Here is a 20,026-nt window from a genome sequence, read left to right on the forward strand (position 1 = left end):
TGCACTTGCTAAGGAGCTGAAGTCTCAGGGAGCGGATGTAGCGTGTCTGCAAGAAACGCACTTCCGCACAGGCGACCACCCGAAGATACTGACAACCACATATCCACACCAATTCCACGCCACTTCCCCGACAAAATCGAAAGGCGCCACCGTACTGTTTAGTGCAGCAGTATCCTTTTCACTGGTCACACAAGACATTGACTCCAACGGACGGTATGTTATAATCGTAGGCCACATTAATGACGTCCTGTACACAATTGTAAATCTGTATGCACCCAACACAAACCAACGGAACTTTCTGCACAAGATACTGCACAAAGTGTCAGCAATACAGCAGGGAATAACAATCATCTGTGGGGATTTCAACCACGTCTTGAACCCCCAGATGGATACCACTCTCTCACCCCATAGCGCTAGATATCACACCCTATAACGACAAAGCAAGGCGATACAAAAGCTCCTCATGCTACATCACTATTATGATGCATGGAGGCTGACACATACCACAGAAAAATCCTACACCTTCTTTTCACCGGTACATAACTCCTACTCCAGGATAGATGGGTTCCTCTTGCAGGGTAACTTCCTCAACCAAATTATTAAGTGTGACATAGGAGACATCACATGGTCTGACCATGCACCCCTCACCCTAGATCTTAAAGACCTCTACGATTTTAAACACCGTAGTCCGTGGCGCTTAAACACGTCCCTATTACAAAACACACAATTCAAAACAGAATTAGACACGGCCCTTCAGCACTACTTCGAGGACAACAACACCCCAGATATTTCCCCCAGCACCCGATGGGTCGCACATAAGCCGGTGATCAGAGGACTGCTCATTAGGAGGGCGTCCTACTTGAAAAAACAATCGCAAACCCAACTGCGAATATGGCAGCAAGAGCTGTGCCACCTAAACACACAAAACCAACTCACACCCAGCACTGAGCTGAGAGACAAGATCGTGTCCCTCACCAGGAAGGTTCAACAACATGCACTGGAACGTACAAACTTTTACCTTACAAAATTAAAAGCCACAAATTACACGCAAGGTAATAAGGCAAGCAAGCTCTTGGCCACCAGGCTCAGGGACCAACAAGTCAAACAAAAAATAGCATACCTCCTCAAACCAAACGGGGAAAAATGTATGATGCCTCGGGAAATCAGCAATGAGTTCGCCAGGTATTATGCAGACCTATACAACCTCAACAAAGACACTAACACCCATCAACCGCTGACAGACAGCATCAACACCTATCTAGACACAATCCACCTACCCCGACTATCGCTAGCCCAACAAACTACTCTGTCCAACCCCATCACAGATAAAGAGGTGGAAGAGGCTATTAGAGCTCTACCAACAGGGAAATCACCTGGCCCGGACGGCTTCGACAATTTTTATTACAAAACATTCCAAACAACACTAACACCACACCTAGTTCAAGCTTTCACAGAAGCAGTCAACTCCGAATCACTTGGAAGGGAGATATTAGCTGCCCACATTGTCACATTACCAAAACCGGGAAAAACCCCCACACATCCCCAAAACTTTAGACCGATTTCGCTCTTAAACACAGACGCAAAGCTGTTCGCCAAAATATACGCGAGGAGGATGAGTGACATCCTCCCCCACATCATACACAATGATCAGGTGGGATTTGTAGCTGGCAGACAGGGCACAGACAACACACGCAAAGTCCTAGATCTCCTGCACAGCTTAAGACGGGACGATCGGGGCGGCCTGATACTCTCCCTTGACGCAGAAAAGGCCTTTGACCGTTTGCATTGGACCTTTCTGGAGAGGGTACTCTCTAAGTTCGGCTTCCCGACAGAATTTACATCAGTGGTCAGGGCCCTATATAGTTCGCCCTCAGCACAAGTACTAAACGCGGGCTTCGTGTCCGACCCGTTTACCATCTCCAATGGGACGCGCCAGGGATGTCCACTATCTCCCTTGCTATACGTTGTGGCGCTGGAACCACTAGTAACCAGAATTAGGAATAACTCAGATATTCACGGGGTCCGCGTTGGGAATAAAGAATACAAAGCCAATTTATTTGCTGATGATATCTTATTGACTTTGACCCAACCCCAGACATCACTACCGAACCTCCTAGAAGAGGTGGCCACATATGGAAAACAGTCCTACTATAAACTTAACGCGACTAAAACCCAAGCGTTAGGAGTGGGTATACCCAGAGACATCTTGACAACACTACAGACTGCATATACGTTAGATTGGAGGACAGATAATGTTACCTTCCTAGGACTCACTATCACCAAAAACCCTGATGCACTGTTCCACAGCAATTATGGAACACTAGCTGAAAAATTGTCGGCCACATTAAAATCATGGGAGGGGAAGTTCCTCTCCTGGCTGGGCAGAATAGCGGCCATTAAAATGACCCTCCTACCTAAGCTCCAATATTTACTGCGGACCTTACAAATAGCGCTTCCCAAATCTTATATTGACACCCTACAGAGGATGTTTACCAAATTTATCTGGGGACACCGCAAAATTAGAGTAGCATCATCAACCCTACACAAACACATAGATAGGGGGGGACTGGGCATGCCAAACATACGACTCTACTACAAAGCAGCTTTGCTTGCTACAATGATCACCTCACACGCGACAGAAAACCAACCACAATGGGTAGACATTGAGTCCACCTGGACTGCCAAGATCCCGTTAAATCGCCTCTTCTGGGTGCCACGGCGATTGAGACCGGAGTTGCCAGAGAAGCTGCCCCCCACGGACCTCTTACTTAAAATATGGGACGCACACAGGGGAACTCTATGCTCTCGAAAACACTGGTCCCTGGCTGCCCCCCTGCACAGCATGCATATAGCCAACCCCTCATTCGACCATCGCCAGTGGATGTCGGGGGGATGCACATACGTGAGACACCTATACGTAAACAATCAACTAGCGCAATTCCCCGACCTACAGAGCACATTTCAATTACCCTCCAGACTAATATTCTCCTACCTCCAGGTGAAATCCATGTTAACCGACACTGACATGGACACCTCAGCACAACAGCTGACTCAATTTGAGCTAGCCTGCCTTTCTCACCGCACCCCCCGAAAAATACTTGCAATGACCTACAACCTACTAAATAACCAGGGGGGAGACACCGTAGACACACATGTACACGAGTGGCAGATGGACATAGGCTGCACCTTCGACAAGACTGCCTGGAAACAGGCATTTACAGCACATAGAGGCAGGTCCAATTGTGCCTCACACCTGGAGCTCATGCGGAAACTGCAATACCGTTGGTACATGGTTCCGACCAGGCTAGCGCGGATATACCCGGGAACCACTGATCAGTGCTGGAGGTGCCAAAAAGATAGGGGCTCTATGTACCACATATGGTGGTCATGCACTAAAATCAAAACATACTGGAAGATGGTGGGAGAGGTACTCTCAGAAGCACTGCACCAACATATATCGCTCACACCTGAATTGTGCCTACTTTTTATGACATTAAATACATACACCAAACCAAACTCTATACTGCTCTTCCACATATTGATCGCAGCCAACACGCTTATTGCTAGAGCGTGGAAATCAACAGAGACGCCTCTGCAGCATCTCTTGATCAAACAGGTTTCAACAAACCTGGACTATGAAACAATGACCATGCTCCAATCACGGGCACGGCCAGTCCACGCTGAGGCCAGAGCACAATGGAACACCTATGTTACACCACGCACAGGTGACAAAAAAGCTACACTACCTGCCTAAATCCCAGGTACAGGGAAGAGAGGTGGGAACCTGGGGGGAGGCGAACGCACGCAAGACTGGATCACGTTTACACCTGTAACATCACACCGACACACGAGTCTTCAGGCCTACAAAATCAGGTGCTCGCACGCACAAAAAGATCCCACAAGGCAACCCACAATGCATATAGTTAATATGTTAATCTGTTTGTTCACATACCCAACGCCAATCAGTTCAAATGACTGATGCACACATGAGCCAGAGTACAGGAACAGACAATGTGCCAAGGATACCATATACTCCATAAGTTGCATAGATGTTAAAGAATTTGTAACCTATTGTATACCTGAGGCATAACACCAAATGTATTGAATACTGTACAAAAGACTGTATGAAATGCAATTGTACGATCCGATGGAAATATGACCACTGTGAACTAATTCTTGAAAACCAATAAAAATTGTCAAATTGGAAAAAAAAAGCAGGCTCAAGTGTTTTCATACAATACTGGTAATGAGCAAAATAACATTTCCAGATGTATTTTTTTTTTTACATTACGCAGGTGCATGTGTAATTGCAATCAAAGCAATGTACACTAGTGACAAGAAACACTATCAAATCAAACTATATGAACCTATGATATGAATCATATAGGTCCTGATGGGTTACTCCAACCATGACCATTTCAGTGATCTGTAGGTGTATGCAAGAGTTTCGGCTTGAGTTATTTCTATTTGTGTGCTGGCGGACAGTTGCACTCCCAGACAGGTGACTTGGGCAGCCTGGAACTCTGGAACAGCGCACAGGTGACAGATGTAACCATCTTCTCCTTTGCAAGCATTATCTTGTCCATAGCTTGTATAAGCTTCTTTTTCTTCTTTAACTAAAATACCTTGCAGACTGCGTTCTGAGACGGCAAAATGGTCTAATCCCAGGTTTCTCAATGAGAATTGGCTTATTACACTTATAGACAAAAAGGGTCTCCCTGCTCTTCCACGGGGTTGGAGTAACCATTCAAAAAGGATTATCAGGGTTCACTGACAAAACTACCAAGATTTTTTAATATAATAGTTTTTTGTTTTTGTAAATCTGTGATTGCTTTATCACAGTGTTATCAAACACATATACCCATTTTCATTAAATAAGACTGCAGTTCAACTGTGATTTGGTGACTTGAAAACCTTGTAGAATATTCTTCGAAAAAACCACTAACTTTAAAGACTGCTTGGTATCACCAGAGGCAGTACATGGAGATCACTCAGATCTACCAAGGCAATTTTGCTCTGCTTCAGAACACTTATCCACATGGCTGTACCTCTTCTCTCTGGAGAAGTAGATGGCTTACTAGAGCTCAACTAAGCCTTTCTAAACATATGGGCGACTTAAGCTTGCCATGCTTTCAAAACGATAGGTACAGGCTGTATATTTCAAACGTGTAACACAGTCACACCGTCTACAAACAAACGCAGCACGGAAAATATTATGGCAGGTAGTGACATACACTCTTTAAGCTTTTTAATACCGGTTTTCCCATAGATTCAGTTTATACCCTCTTGTTTTGTTCAAAATATGGTAATCTACACAGACCAAGAACTTACAGTTTCTACTTGCCCAGGGCCATTAATTAACACTGGCACAAAACCCAGAACGACTTTTTAGCTTTTTAACTTTTTAGCTTTTTAAGGCAGCACACAGGCAAAGGTGAACAAGTCACATTAGGAGATATACATATCTGCAATTATTTAGACATGAGATTGGAGGACCTTGCTGCTTCGCGCATCAGGACTACTCTACACATTTAGAGTTCCAAACTGGACACAAATATAAGGCATTGGCTCAAAAACATCACATGTAATAACAGTTACCCCTTTTTGAAACACTGCAAAATGAATGAGAGCCTTGGTAGATGCCAATCCTGCCTTCATCAGATGCTGCTATATAACCAGTGGCAATTTTGGTGGCAATTTAGTTTTTTTATTTAGTTTTAGTCATAGTCTTGTGTCTCTTTGTGTCCTCTAAGCCCCTGTAGGGGTCTCTCTCCCAAGCCCTGGTCTGTCTCTTTTGACTCTTCCACAGACCCTCTATGCGGTGTTCATTTTGGCAGCAAATTTCAATTTAGTTTTAGTCATAGTTTTTGACTAAAAAGCCATTTTAGTCATCTGAATTATTTTAGTTTTAGTCTAGTTTTAGTTGACTAAATCTACAAAAAAAATCAATTAGAGGATACCAATTATAAACTCAAACAGCCTACAATTTAGAAATGTTAGGCTTCGGTATAATGTTTGTGTCCGATTGCCCTCTTTTTGTGTTTACAATTTAGATATGCTACTAATGGGAGCAATTAAACCGATAAAAAAATAATTAAAACCATCTCCAATTGGCTAATCACTACTTTGGGATATGTTTTTTTTTTTTTTTTTTAAAGATGTCATGTGAATTTAAGTCAAATGATGACTAGAGGTTGCTGTAATTCAGAGTTCGATCACTGTAATGCTGGCTTATCATTTAGTCTAATAAACTAAGTTAAATTCCAGACTTAATGGAAGGAGAGAGCACTGTATAAGTTAAGAGCACAACAGAAAATAGCATTGCCCTGCAGCAAAAGTATAAGCGCCAAAACAAGTTTAGCTTAATGGAGTAGTTTTGGTGTATAGAGATATATGTCCCTGCAGTTTCACTGCTCAATTTAGTGCCATTTAGAAGTGAATTCACTTTGTTTAGGCAGCCACAGACATGCCCTTCCCTGCATGTGGCTTATAGAGTCTCCCTATACACTTCCTGTAAACAGAGATCTAATTTTCAAAACGTAATTTATTGCACTGTGTGTAATAAACCGTGCAGGCGTTTCCAGTGTTTGATTAAAGTTCAATTGACATAGCAGTGGATAAAAACTTGTAAAGTAAACACACTGCATTGTCAGACATGATTCAAAATTATCCATTTTTAATGTTCGCTGTGAGTCAAAGCCAGGGGAGGAATGGCTAAGGCGACATAAATGTGAATAAAAAGTGACAAACTTCTAAATAGCAGATAGTTGAGCAGTGAAATGGCAGATGCATGAGCTACACATTAAAATTGCTTCACTATGTGAAAGTTGTTTTGATGCTTAAAATATCCCTTTAATTCTACTTTCATCGCCAATTACACACCCCATAATGAAAGCTTTCTGCATCAAAATATAAGTAAAACACAATAAGATAATATCTGCCACTGTACAGATCTGATTTGATGATATATAGATTACACTTATCAGAAGATAGGAAAAAAAAAAAAAAAAAAACACCAATAAGTCTGTCAGTCAATACTTTGTGCTAACCTCAGTGCAAGCAAATGTACAGTTTACTTTTATTTTCATTTTATACCAACTGATAGCATGAAGAGGTAAACTATAATTGGTACTGATATGGCTCATGTGCCTGCGAACATAAACATGGCACATGGTATCAGTGTCAGAAGGCAATGCACGCTCTCTGCCCACTCCAAAGCAAGAAATGTCACAGAATATAAAAACCCCCACAAAAAAAAAACATAAAAAACCTTTATCCAACAATTTTGGTACAATGTAAAGATTTGATTAGTCCCTCCCCCCCATCCCCCCACTACTTTAAATATTTTTATTGCTTTTAGAATGTCAATAGTGGTTGTCCTTCAATACATTTTCTCAACTAATCTTACGATCTCCCACATAAAATAAGTCATGAATAAAAGCCCTAACTTCAAGTCAATATTTAGCAAGATGAAGAAAGCCTTTTCAAGAATGGAAAAGTTCTACATATTGTAGGTGTTCACAGCAATAACAAATTATGATCCAGAATAAAATGAAGATAGCCCACACAGTGGGACAATAGAACTATAGCAGAACCTGCATATAAGAAAATGGAAACGTGATATTTTTTTCTGAATTAAGAGATTGGATACATCGGTCTCCGATTGATATAGAATTAAATGCAACTATGTTATACACATAACGGATATGAACACTGTTACAGACGAAATAAACATGTTTCTTTCTATTTTTTGTTATGCATCTCCTGCAATCCTCCACCTCTGGCAGCATCATAGTGGGACCATTAAACAGCCTGGAAAAAGAGTTCCAGGGTGGTTTATACCAATTTTGTGCATATTGAACGTCTGACATCAGTGCACATAGCATGCTAGCGACAGGCATCCAATGGCAGCATTACTCCCTCCTCCGTGTTGCCCATATCCTCCCCTAAGCTCAGCCTCACTGTACAGCTAAGGGGAGTGAGGTCAGCAGAGGAGGATCGGTCTGATTGAAGGATTTGGTCTCAGTGCTGAAACATAGGTAAATTTATGCTTTTCCTTTTAAGGTTGGAAAGGGGGGACCAAGATAGAAAGGTAACCAAATCAGGGTGTTATTTTTTTTTGGTTGGACAACCTTTATTCTTTAAGCAATTCACAAAAGTGATTTTAATTTTGCAAAGATGTAACCCAGTGGGCCACTGCTTCAAAAATGACACATTTGACACATCTAAAATTATTGTAAAAATGTCAGTGCATATCCTCGGCCCAACAAGCTTTACAACTTACTCCATGGAAGAAAAAAAAAAAAAAAAGATCGAGCTCACATGGAGTCACACATCTGACAATGCTTAGATTACTGCTACCAACTGTAATGGGTGCTAACCTAATTTAAAGTAAAATGCAATGGTTCTCTTAGAAAATAGTCCATCATACTTTTGTGCACATATCGACATGCTCTTTGTGTTTTTTATTCTTTAAAATTTTTCTGGGATGGAATTGCACACCCGGCGGCATGTGTAGCGGGAAGATCGACGTTTCTGACAAATACCGATAGACTGTAAGCTCGTTTGAGCAGGGTCCTCTTCAACCCATCGTTCCTGTAAGTTTTCTTGTAATTGTCCTATTTATAGTTAAGTGCCCCCTCTCATAATTTTTATGGTTTCCTGGGCATTACTACTGCCGCATGATGAAGGACAGGACATAAAATGCAAATGTTTCAGGACGGAAATCAATTAAAAAAAATGTTAATCTCAAATGAACTAGTGATTACCCAACTGTAGCATGTAAATCCTACAGAGTGAGGGGCAACGCTTTGAATTAAGAGCCTGACGTGTCTAAATAGCATAGGCACTTTGACCACCTTGAAGCATAGTTAAGAGAGCCTCTATATTGATTCTAGAATGTTAAAATGGGACACATTTTGAGTGGGTTGGAAAGGAATTATAGAGACACCTAGACAGAAAAAATGAGAGATACTTTAGTGCAAACTGTATCTATCTATTTTCAATGCAAATTATGAGTGATGATTCCCAGTCATGCTCGGCCAAAGATGTGGGGAGGTAGCATTGATGCCACAGTATTACACAGTATTTTCACTTTCATAGCAAAATTGATTAGAGATAAATGGGGAATGGCCCAAATGTAAAGCAGGGTTTGCCTTCATAGACAGAGAGATGAGCAAATGGATGAATAGTGTGTGAATCAGTTTGGGCTATTCACATATATGCCACAAATAAGCCTTTACCTGCAGAAGCTGGAGCAGAGAGAGATACAGGTGCAAATTCATCGAGAAGGTCTGCCCCAGGGTTAGAAAGAAGGGAGTAGTCAAGAAGAGAATCTTCCCCAGTAAGAGAGTCTGGGTTTCCAATGTGCAGCATTAAAGAGATGGCAAAGTGTTACTTACTATACATGAGAGCTTGGAAAAGAATATAACAAGCGTCGGCTCAGACTTAAAACCTTACAAACCAGAAGACATTTAAAAAGCCAAGAGCAAAGAAAAGCACATATTTTATTTAGTAAACTACTTTTTTTCCCCCCCCTTTTTTTTTTTTTTTTTTAAAACTACCACATAAACCTTTACGTATAGTACACAGATTGAATCTTTGCAATAATAGATATTTTGCATTGATAACAAGAACGTATAAAGCTGTTCAGTATAGAAGAACTCAAATATATGGGAAGATATAAGAAAAAAAACAGATGCAGTAATAGTACAGGGATTGGCAGTATGGCCATTTATAGTTAGAGCAGGTCTAGGGCACACATGTTTGTGGGCAAATACTGCCCTCTTTTACATTGTTCATGCGGGTCTGGTTTTCCAGAGTCCAGTTGTGGGCTGGGCACATGCCAGTAAATCTCAAAGAGCAATGAAATACTGGGTTTTTATACACAATCTTCAAACAACCCAGAAATGTTCACAATATGTCATGCAGGGAACATTAGGCTGAGAAAAGCATAATACGAGTTTTTGATATATTGGAATGCTTGCTTTTGACCAATCCAGCTTTCGCATAATATTCCAACTACTGAATCTTGATAAAAATGGAAACCAAAATAGGCCACATTTCCAATAAATGAAACCAACATGAATAATACAATAAAAAAAAAAAAAAATTAAAAAAAACAACAGCAGCATCCAAAACATTGTTGCTCCAGTTCTGTATGAATACAATGCATTGGAAAACATTTTTTTTTTTAAAAATTAAACATTCCAGGACTTGAATAGAAGCCAGTTCAGTTTACTGCACAAGATACAACAAATATAGGATTTGTAAATTCTACACTCCACCAACCTGTGCGGTTTGAAGCGATGGAGTCTGCCTGTGAAGACAGACGCTGAGGCATCGGAGGTTCAAGCCCAGGGATTAGGCTTTCAACCGCTATCTCTGCCTTTCCTTGTAGGATGAATACAGCAATCAAGCAGCATGCACAAGATAAGAGAGAAAGGATAGGAAAGAAGAAGGGCATCACCAGGTTATTACAGACCTCATCACACAGCAGGGTTAGGATTCCACACGGATACCATGATTAGAATTATAATCTTCGTAGTAAATATTTTAATATTAGATTGCTGATTAAGGGACATCTTTGTGGGTTTAAAAAAAAAAAGGTAGGGGTTCACCTCACATTTATGAATTCTATGTATAAATGACAAACCCATAAATATTTAGGTTTCACAGGAAAAAGCACATGATTCTATAGAAACATCAGGCACTAGTTCAATCACACATTTCTTTTTCTTTGTGCTTTTGCTTTTTAAACTAGACTAATCTCTTGCAATTTGCACTCCATTCCAAGCAAAACTGACTTGAAGAGACTACATAACATTTTGAGATTACTAAACACAAACAGAAGAATTTGTTAAGAACCAAAGTATGTATAGAATCGAAACAGATGCTGGTGCAAAAGGAAAATGTAAAAGAGGAATATTTTGAAAAGGAAATTAAAAAGAAAACCAAAACATTTTTTTTCTTATCCAATCAGGTATAATATGAAAAAAGTGAAGTAAGGTGATTTTTCCACTGGCTTCAGCGCTACAGTGCTCAGTACACAGGTGCCATTATGGCAGCCATGGGCTCATTTCATCAACCCTGTCGCAGACTATCTTCCAGGCCCTGCTGTGGCGTCCACCAGACGCTCCATTTGCTGGTCCCACGGCGCACCCCCATGTGTCCTGCAGTGGATCTTTCAGGTGAAGCACCCAGGAAGGCTCTACGTAAAGCATACCTCACCCTCTGCCTCCAGAACCCCTATGATTGGCGTACCTTTGGTCGCCCGAGATGGCGTATCTCAACCATGCAAGAGAGCCTTCCAGGCAGAACGGGTGGTGCGATGGAAATGTGCGAGCACACAAAAAGAGAGCGACAAAGACTCAGAATTCAGGTCTAGTGAGGAGGCTGGTGAGGAGTCAGAGAGACTCAGAGGGATTCCTGAGTTGGGCCGTGCCCTCTTTTCCTACGCTCAGGCGGAGATGTCCGGAGGCAATCTTGGGGCTGCTCCTCCCGTGGATGCGGAGACTGCCCTCATGCATCCGTTGGGTGAGCCCTTGTTCGACCCGGATGAGTTGCACCATCCAAGGGCGTCCGAGTGGCTTCCAGCCGACCATGTGGCCCGATATCTAGAGAACTGGGTATGGCACCCACTCAGCAAGGCGGCCAGGAATAAATTAAGGGCAGAGTGTCCCAGGCCTGTTGTGCCTAACAAAGTGTGTGACACCCCAGAGGTAGACCCTAAGATGACCCAGTTTCTGGCTAAATTGGTTTAGAACCCATGCAAAGTGCTGGACTCGGCACTTAAATCGTGCCAAGACAAACATCTTGATGTGTTTAGCACCCTGGCAAAATAATTTGACTTGGCCAAGGACGCCAGAGCTAAGAACCTAATGGTGGACCTGGAGGAACTCCGTGGTTGGTTCCAGAGAGCGATTTGCATCGCCAGGAGTGTTAATGCCTCCCTGTCGATGTAACGGCTTAAAGCCATTCTGTTCAAGAATAGAGCCCAAGTTGGCCAATCTTGCCCTCACTTAGGCAAGCAATAGACATGATGCGTATGATATACACATGGATAATCACTAATCATGGCTCAGGAGCACTCCATTCTTACGCAACATCTGCGATGAACTGTAACTGCTCGTCCGACTGGGGTTCATCCCCGTGGATTCCGAGGAGGAATCGTTGAGCCTTCCATCCTCCAAGATTCGGACGATCCGCAAGGAACTATGCAGGGCACTTTTCCGTCCAAAGATCACCCAGCGTCATTTTGCACGGATCATCGGACTGCTGGCCTCGTCTATCCAGGCAGTGGTCCCGGCTACTCTTCATTACAGGGCACTCCAGCGATTAAATATAGCTCACCTGCGAGAGGACGCGTCTTGTGCGGATCTGGTGACCCTGAATGTGGAAACGAGCAACGAGCTGCTCGTTTAACCATCCAGGGTCACCAGATCCGCGCAAGATGGGCCCTCTCGCAGGCCAACAGTCCGATGATCCGTGCAAAATGATGCAGGGTGATCCTCGGACGGAGAAGTCTCCTGCGTAGTTCCTTGCGGATCTTCCGAATCTTGGAGGATTGAAGGCTCAGAATCCACGTGGAAACCTAGAAATTCAATGCGTCTGGATGGGGTCAGGCAGGACTTATCCCAGTTAACGATGAACCCCAGTCGGACGAGCAGTTACAGTCCATCGCAGATGTTGCGTAAGGATGGAGCGCTCCTGAATGGCAAAACGAGCGACGAGCTGCAGTATTGGATTTTAAATCTGTCTGCGTGGAATAGCAGGGCGATCTTTGGCCCGCAACCGGAGTTCATCATAGACTGACGCTAGTCCATTATGTTCTGATGAAAGTTCTAATATGAACTGAAACGTTGACCTTCTGTAGGATCTTCATATTAATAAAGAAAACCTTGAGTGCTGGATACCTATATCTTTGTGGGACACTGGACACACACACACACACACTATAGAAAGAGAAGATTGAAAGACCAATATAGACATATCAGAAAACAGCATAGATTTACAGATTAAATAGATAGTAGCACAGATACAGCAGACTTGATATATACACAATATAAAAGATAGGTAGATTCTATTCTATTATTCTTATAAATAACTTGAGATAAATAGGATAAACAGATCAACAACGATCAATACTTAAGGGAAGTCAACAGATCAGCATATATAAAAGATAGGATATACAAAGTGATAAGACATATATAATAGATATGATACATATGATATACACAATAAACACTACAGACACAATACACATGACATATATGATAGATCAATATATCAGACATGGATCGATAGATGCACTATAACTCCCATAATAAATATTTGATGTTACAGTCCAGGGTATCTTAGATGTATGGGGTTATATACGGGCATGATTACTGGCACAGCTCCAGAGTCCAGACACTATTAGCTCACTATCTGGTAATCTGTTACCTCTTCTTTCTTCCCCATCTAGATCACCCAGCCAGTACCAATGCAGGATGGCATGAGGATAAGAGTTCGGAAAGCTGGGCAAACAAAGTGACTCAAAGGTCAGAATAGCTGAACTGGAAACATTTTATGAGTCAGCTGTGGTTCCAGTTCGGCTACCATGGCCTAAAATGTTAAATTCACTTTGAATTCTCACTTTGGTAAATAACCCTGTGAGTGTTCAGAACGTGTTAACTAAGTGTATAAGGAGGTGTGTATGTAACTGTGCCCCAGTGTAAGTTTTTTTTTTGTTGCTTTTTATGGAGTATGTAAAATAAATTAAAGAAGATCAGAGTGTGGGCAATGAAAGAAAGTTAGTGAGTGTGTAAGATAATGAGCAAGATAACACAGCATGTGCACTGGCAATTCAACGAGAATTTCAGATTCCCAGGCAGAAACAGGGATATTTTTTTCCCCAATTCAACATTTTGGACTACAAACTAAAATTCACATTGACTTCCCAACAGTTCACATTTTAGTGAATTACCATGCTAGTGTCAGAGGCAGAGAAAGTAAAATAACAGAAATATCAGATCTGATGTCGTCAGTAGTTGAAATGCAAATAAGTCGACTACTGTGGAGTAACTTATGACAAAAGCCTAGCCCAGGTATAGGCAACCTTCAACCCTCCAGATGTTGTGGACTACATCTCCCCCTAATGCTTTTCCAGCATTATGGGAGATATCAGCGCATTATGGGGATGTCCGAAACAGGCTTAGGCATTAGGTATAATTGAGATGCTGCTTGATATACAGGGTTACACATCGAAATATTTCAGCTGCTACCAAAGTAGTTGGCAAGAACTGGCAGGTATTCACAGTAATTAATAACAAACAAAGCCATTATTTGCAGAGCCATGTATGCCTTAAATAAAAACATTAAAATAAATATCGAAGGGAAGAAAAGCTTGGCTCTCAGTACATACAGGTAACTGTGATTACATGGTTTAGAGGCAGACTAATAAAAAAACAGCTGTACAGAGTGGCAGAACTGGCCTCATTTCACTAAGCACAGAGCTCTGGAAATAAAAGCGATTTGTAAACGTAATTATTTCTTTTTTAAACAGCTTTCTCATCAGCTAAAAAGAACTCATGTTTCTTTAGCAAGCACAGCATTAGCATTACCCCCTCCCCAAAATGTTTACCATTCAAAGCTTCAGAAGTGCTGCCAAAGGGATCAGCCAGTTGCACTAGGTGAGGGAGCAGGAGTTGGGGCTCCGGTGATTTGAGACCCTCAATCAATTTCTCTGGGTCAAGCAGAATTAAAAGAAAAAGAAAAGAAAAAAACGAACAAAAATAAAAATAAAAAGCATTTGGTGAGGAGTGAGCAAAGCTTAGGAGAGGGTGGCAGGCATATCAAAGAAGTCAGACAATAAAATCAAGGAATTCTCATTCTAAGCATTGAAAGATCACTAATCAGATGCCTATGCACATCAACAGACAGGAAGGAACCATGTTTTTGAGTTGTATACTATTAACTGAAGAATTCCTAAACAAAGCAGATGGGAGAGGACATTAAAACACAACTATGAGCACTGTCCTAAACCAGGGCATGGTATCTGTGATATAAGTACAACCCCCATCATCCTAACCCACTCACTGATTTGTCACAATTTGCAAGGTGCCCTTCTCAACGCAAGAGGTGAATTTACAGTGTTTGCTAAACACTTCATAGACAGAAGCCTTTAAAAAGCCTAGGTATATACCAGTAAGAATATTTATATAAAGAAAAAAAAATTACAAACCAAATTCAATATATTCAATTAATTCATAATGACAGCCAATTGACTTTTACTCTTCTGAACCAATGTATCATTTACACTACAGTATCTTAAACTGCTCTCCATGCAATACCATTATTGAAATAAATCTCCTGTCACCTCCAAGACAAGCAGTGTTTGGGCTGTACACGATTAGCGGCTCCTGTTAGCGGTGGTTTCACGGTCATTGTTGACACTGTTAAGCAGAGCTTCTCTGCTTCATAGCTTTCCTCAACCAAACACTGGAGACTGGAGATCCAATGCACTAACCTTTCCAATCTTTAATTACAGTTTTCTCAGAGGAGTCAAAAAATGCATTTTTATAAAAAAAAAAAAAATTTGTAAATAAATAATACCACAGCTACAATATTTCAAGTTAGTTTTTTTTTTTCTTCTTTAAAAGACAAAAATGCTTTTGAAAACAGAAGCCTGCAAACTAAGGTAGAATCATACATAGAAACAAAATAGAAAAACTGATAAGAGGACCTATTGCACTCTGTGTTTTTACCTGGCGTTTCTGACAGAGCGAGAGGTAAAAAGGGATCAGCCAATTTCTGCAGCGGAGGGCTGGGATCTTGTACTTGTGCGTCTGCAGGTTTTTCTGCAGCTGGGGCGGTGGAGGAGGAAGAAAAAAGAAAGGAAACACCAAAAGGAGGGAAGAAGTAAGAAACTGAAGACACAGCGTAGAAAACAGGAAAGTTTTACTTACAAGAAAGACCCAGATTTTTACACAGAGCCTACTGTACAATTAGTTATTGCTGCTGGTTACCCTGGCAATGAGTGGGTTGAATGCCATATTGGACATAAACTAAATAATCTATCTGATCAATGCAAATGGATTTTTTTGTTAAGCAAACCCTGATCAAATAGAGTAACAGCAGTGTTGACTGAAAGACCTAAAGGAAAACAATAATCAAAAACTGAACACTGAAACCCAAGTTTTAAAGGAAAACTATAGGTCGGAAACACAAACATGTTTTCCTGACCCTGTAGTGTTATAAACACTATATAGCCCTTCTGGGCCACCTAAATATAGTAAAACCTTACGGGTCTGCTGGTGCTGGGTCTGCCCCTGATCTGCCACCTTGGCTGACATTATCAAAAGGGATGATCTCAGCCAATAACAATGCCCTCCTACAGGAAAGCATTCGATTGGGTGAGATTGTCAATTCTGAAGATTTGGGCTGGGGCAGAGCCAAACACCACCCTAGCCAATAAGCTGTAGTTGTTCTGGTGTTCACTTTAAAGTATTATCTATAATGCACAAATATAATAGGAAAAAATGAAAATAGAAAAAAATATATATATATTATATATAAATTCCAAGATCTTGACTCTGCTGAAAGAGGCTGCATACAGCTTCATACAGACCACACTCAAAATACAGAGGCTCCAATAATTAGAAGCTTTTCATTCTAGTCTACGGTGTCTGCTTTTATCCAGTATACCTCTGCATTACAGGAATTTATGAGATACACAAACAGAAACGTTTCCGCTAACACAGGAGCTCTTTCAAGCTTGAAAAAAGCTCCTGTATGAGCCAAAATGTTGGCATTTTATTATTTTTTTTGCTGCTATGCACAAACCCTCCCCCTCGCCCCTCCCCCCCCCCCCCCCCAAAAAAAAAACCCCACTACATTATTTTGAGTGCTGGAATACACTTTTTCTGTTTGGAAGTTACTACTGGTGTGGCGACACCGAAGGTCTATACAGCACCCAACTTTAGTAAGTGCTCATCCATTGTATTATTGTGACCAGACTAACTCTTTATGATTACCAAATATATTTTTAAAATAGGCATGATCAAATGGGTACACAATGATAAACTATGTTTTACTACGTTTAACACTACAACACTCTTAAAACATTTCCTAATCACATATCAAAGTGCGGGGTGTGCTTTACAGAGTTCGGGTCACTGGCTCACCACCTCTTTAGAATGTAAAAGGGCATAAGTTTGAAGTTCGAAGCAGGGAGGATCTTTTCAAACACATGCCATAAATCAGGAGTTGAAACGGCTGAACTTTTTATGCTTCATTTTTCCTCACTATTCTTTTTTTTCCTTCACACCTGCACTAGTATATTTGATGGGTTGAAAGATTATCAGGACATTATAGTAGACAACGATTGGTAGACAAGTAAACACAAAGTGATGCTTGTGAATGTGTGTGATGGGTGTGAAATCACCTGGTGCACTGGAAAACAGGGATGGTCCGAAAACATCAGCCTGAGACACAGCAGGAGGAGCCGGAAACCCAGACAGGAGATTCTCTGCTGAGCTGCTTAGCGGTTCCTGTGGTTTACCTGTAGGGGTACATAGGTCTACTGTGGACAACATCTTATAAATGCATTAGAGCCTGTCATATATATATTTCATAGTCTATGCTCTACCATTAGTATTTGAATTATTTTGTAACGTTTCTACTATTACAGAAGTCTATATTTCATATTTCATTAGCAGAGTTTTTTTAACACTCTAGTTCCCTACAGCATTTTAACTTTGCTGAAATGTGAGGTAACGGACTGTGCCCTCTTTCGTATTGTATAAAAGAGCCAATTTCATAAGAAATCTGCATTTTCCTGAAGCTCCGAGCTGTCCGATAGCCAGGACGGTGTTCTTCTTTATTCACTTTGAACACTTAATTCTGGCACTGGAGGTATCCTTTAATTTTGAATATGCTCTGGCTTGCAGAACGTTTGATAACAGCAGTACTCACCAAGATGGTCTTGCCATGCACAAGTGAACCAACAGGCTGCATGCTCTGTATGTGCACAACACAATCATCTTGACAAGCAGTGCAACCAGGCATCACCTGTACCTCTTGCTGCCTGGCCTATAATGGGCCTGTAGTGGACTGCCACAGTGAACGGAAGATCAGGCAAGCTAGTAAAATGAATTCACAGAATTGCAAGATTAACTGCCATACTACAAACTGGTTACTGCTGCTACGGAAAAGTGTATGAAAATCACTCATAAATTAGCATAACTTGCAGAACATGTTCTATTCAATAAATTATATTGCTTTACATTACATTGTAAGAAAGGGCCAAGAAGCCATTTTGCCCTTTGATAGAAAACTACTGCGATTTTATGTTCAGAATGATTAAGGGTGAATTAATTCAAAAAATTCCTAAAATGGGAATCTTTTATAAAGTATCAATAAATTAACTTTCGCTTTGACACAGCTAAAAACACAAACAATTACACACACTGATAGCTGCACACTCACAAACATGCACACACACAATCTGTGATAGTCACACATACTGACATTAGTCAGCAGGGAGGTGACAGATAGCAATCATGCACAGAGGGGAGGTGTCTCATGTATTTGCAATTAAAGAGCCATCAATAACTAGAGCAACACTGTGCACTTGACCGCATAATGCAGAGGGTTGCACACTGTGACAAGGTACAGTAAGTTATAGGGAGGAATGGAGACTAATGAGCAGCACATTCAAGGAGAGCTAGCTATACACACATACATACTTGACAGGTGATGAACACACAAAAACCGTGACACCAGCTCTACACAGACTCCCCTAGAGACTGGCACACACACAGGAACATGGACACCTACTACATGCAGACAGACTAATGAAGGCCATTGTGGAACCTGAAGTTTCATTACATTTGTCACCTAGCCTAAATTGGCTAACATTTACCCTACTGTCTGGTCACTGATCATGTCAATCCCAGATTTAGACATAGTAAGATAGGATACAACATTTTAAATGAGGACATTGCTATAAAAAAAGAAATAGTACTTTATTTAATGTATTATAAAATTGTAGATATTACATCTGTACCCTTTGAAGTCTTGAGCTTTTAAACTTGAACTGGAAGTGACTTCTAATGATAATACAGACAACGAGCACTCTTAGAATACTGGAACTCTGCAATTAGCAATGCATTAACACCGAACATGTAGGTGTATGGGGTACTTGAAATGCTGCACATTTACGTCAAGGTTCCAGGAGTAATGGACTGTAGAAAGTGACCCAGAAAGGGTCGGTTTTGAGTTTAAGTCAATAAAGCAGCGTTTAATTTATTCAGTATGTCTTCATATAACAAAGAAATTCATACTCAGAATGGAGGCAATGTTCAAAAGCTACATGATTTTAGGCCCTGAATATCAGAATTTGGAATCAAGGTTATCCCTCTAACATTTTTTTTTATTGGTGCAAGACCCTTATGTCTGCAGGACCCAGTGTGTGTTTTCACTGTTGGAACACTGAAAATGGAGCATTCCATCCTAAGCCCCAAGGTACAACATAGCTAATAATTTAAGCAATTAGATGGAGAGGAAATAGCTAATATTTTAGGAGATGAGATCGAGTGAAAACCGTCTTACTTTCTCCCAGCTTGGCAAAGTCTTTGTTCAGAAGTTCCTCAGCAGTGAGTTTAGAGAAGTTATCATCATCAAAGGGATTCCAACCAGGTGGCTCTGCAGGTATGTGGACATTCTGCTGGGAGGTTCGTGGTGAACCTGATGGGGTAGTGGTGGCCGACCTGACAGTTGAATGAAAATACAAAAACAATATTAATCCCCTCTAACACAGAAAAAAACAAAACAACAGCATAGGAAAACAGACAAAGATAATTAATGTTAACAAAGAGATGCTAATTAGCTGCCATATAAATAATGTTTGCATTGGCCCTGGGGGTTTGATATGCAAATCTGCTCAATTACATGATCATACCTATGTTACAAAGTAAAGCAACCTCTCTGCACACATTTATTTATTTTTTAACAGGTGACACTATTTCCATGCTCATAGCATTAA

The 20,026-nt window shown here is 41.0% G+C and overlaps 1 protein-coding gene across 7 annotated transcripts in view; it reads right to left on the bottom strand.

Moving 5' to 3' along the window:
* The window catches only part of AAK1 (AP2 associated kinase 1), a 101,880-nt gene that overhangs the window by 33,590 nt on the left and 48,264 nt on the right, over positions 1 to 20,026 (bottom strand). For 2 of the 7 annotated variants that reach the window (XM_063448651.1, XM_063448649.1), the window contains exons 14-19: positions 19,594 to 19,751; positions 17,426 to 17,542; positions 15,747 to 15,845; positions 14,624 to 14,725; positions 10,291 to 10,392; positions 9,243 to 9,353 (exon numbers count right to left, since the gene is read on the bottom strand). In XM_063448651.1, the coding sequence (XP_063304721.1) occupies positions 9,243 to 9,353; positions 10,291 to 10,392; positions 14,624 to 14,725; positions 15,747 to 15,845; positions 17,426 to 17,542; positions 19,594 to 19,751 (689 nt within the window). The remainder of the gene's footprint in view (positions 1 to 9,242; positions 9,354 to 10,290; positions 10,393 to 14,623; positions 14,726 to 15,746; positions 15,846 to 17,425; positions 17,543 to 19,593; positions 19,752 to 20,026) is intronic. The other 5 variants (XM_063448645.1, XM_063448650.1, XM_063448646.1 and 2 more) reach the window with 4 other exon arrangements.

The sequence above is a fragment of the Pelobates fuscus genome, chromosome 3 (genome assembly GCF_036172605.1).
Source record: "Pelobates fuscus isolate aPelFus1 chromosome 3, aPelFus1.pri, whole genome shotgun sequence".
NCBI classification, from domain to species: domain Eukaryota; kingdom Metazoa; phylum Chordata; class Amphibia; order Anura; family Pelobatidae; genus Pelobates; species Pelobates fuscus.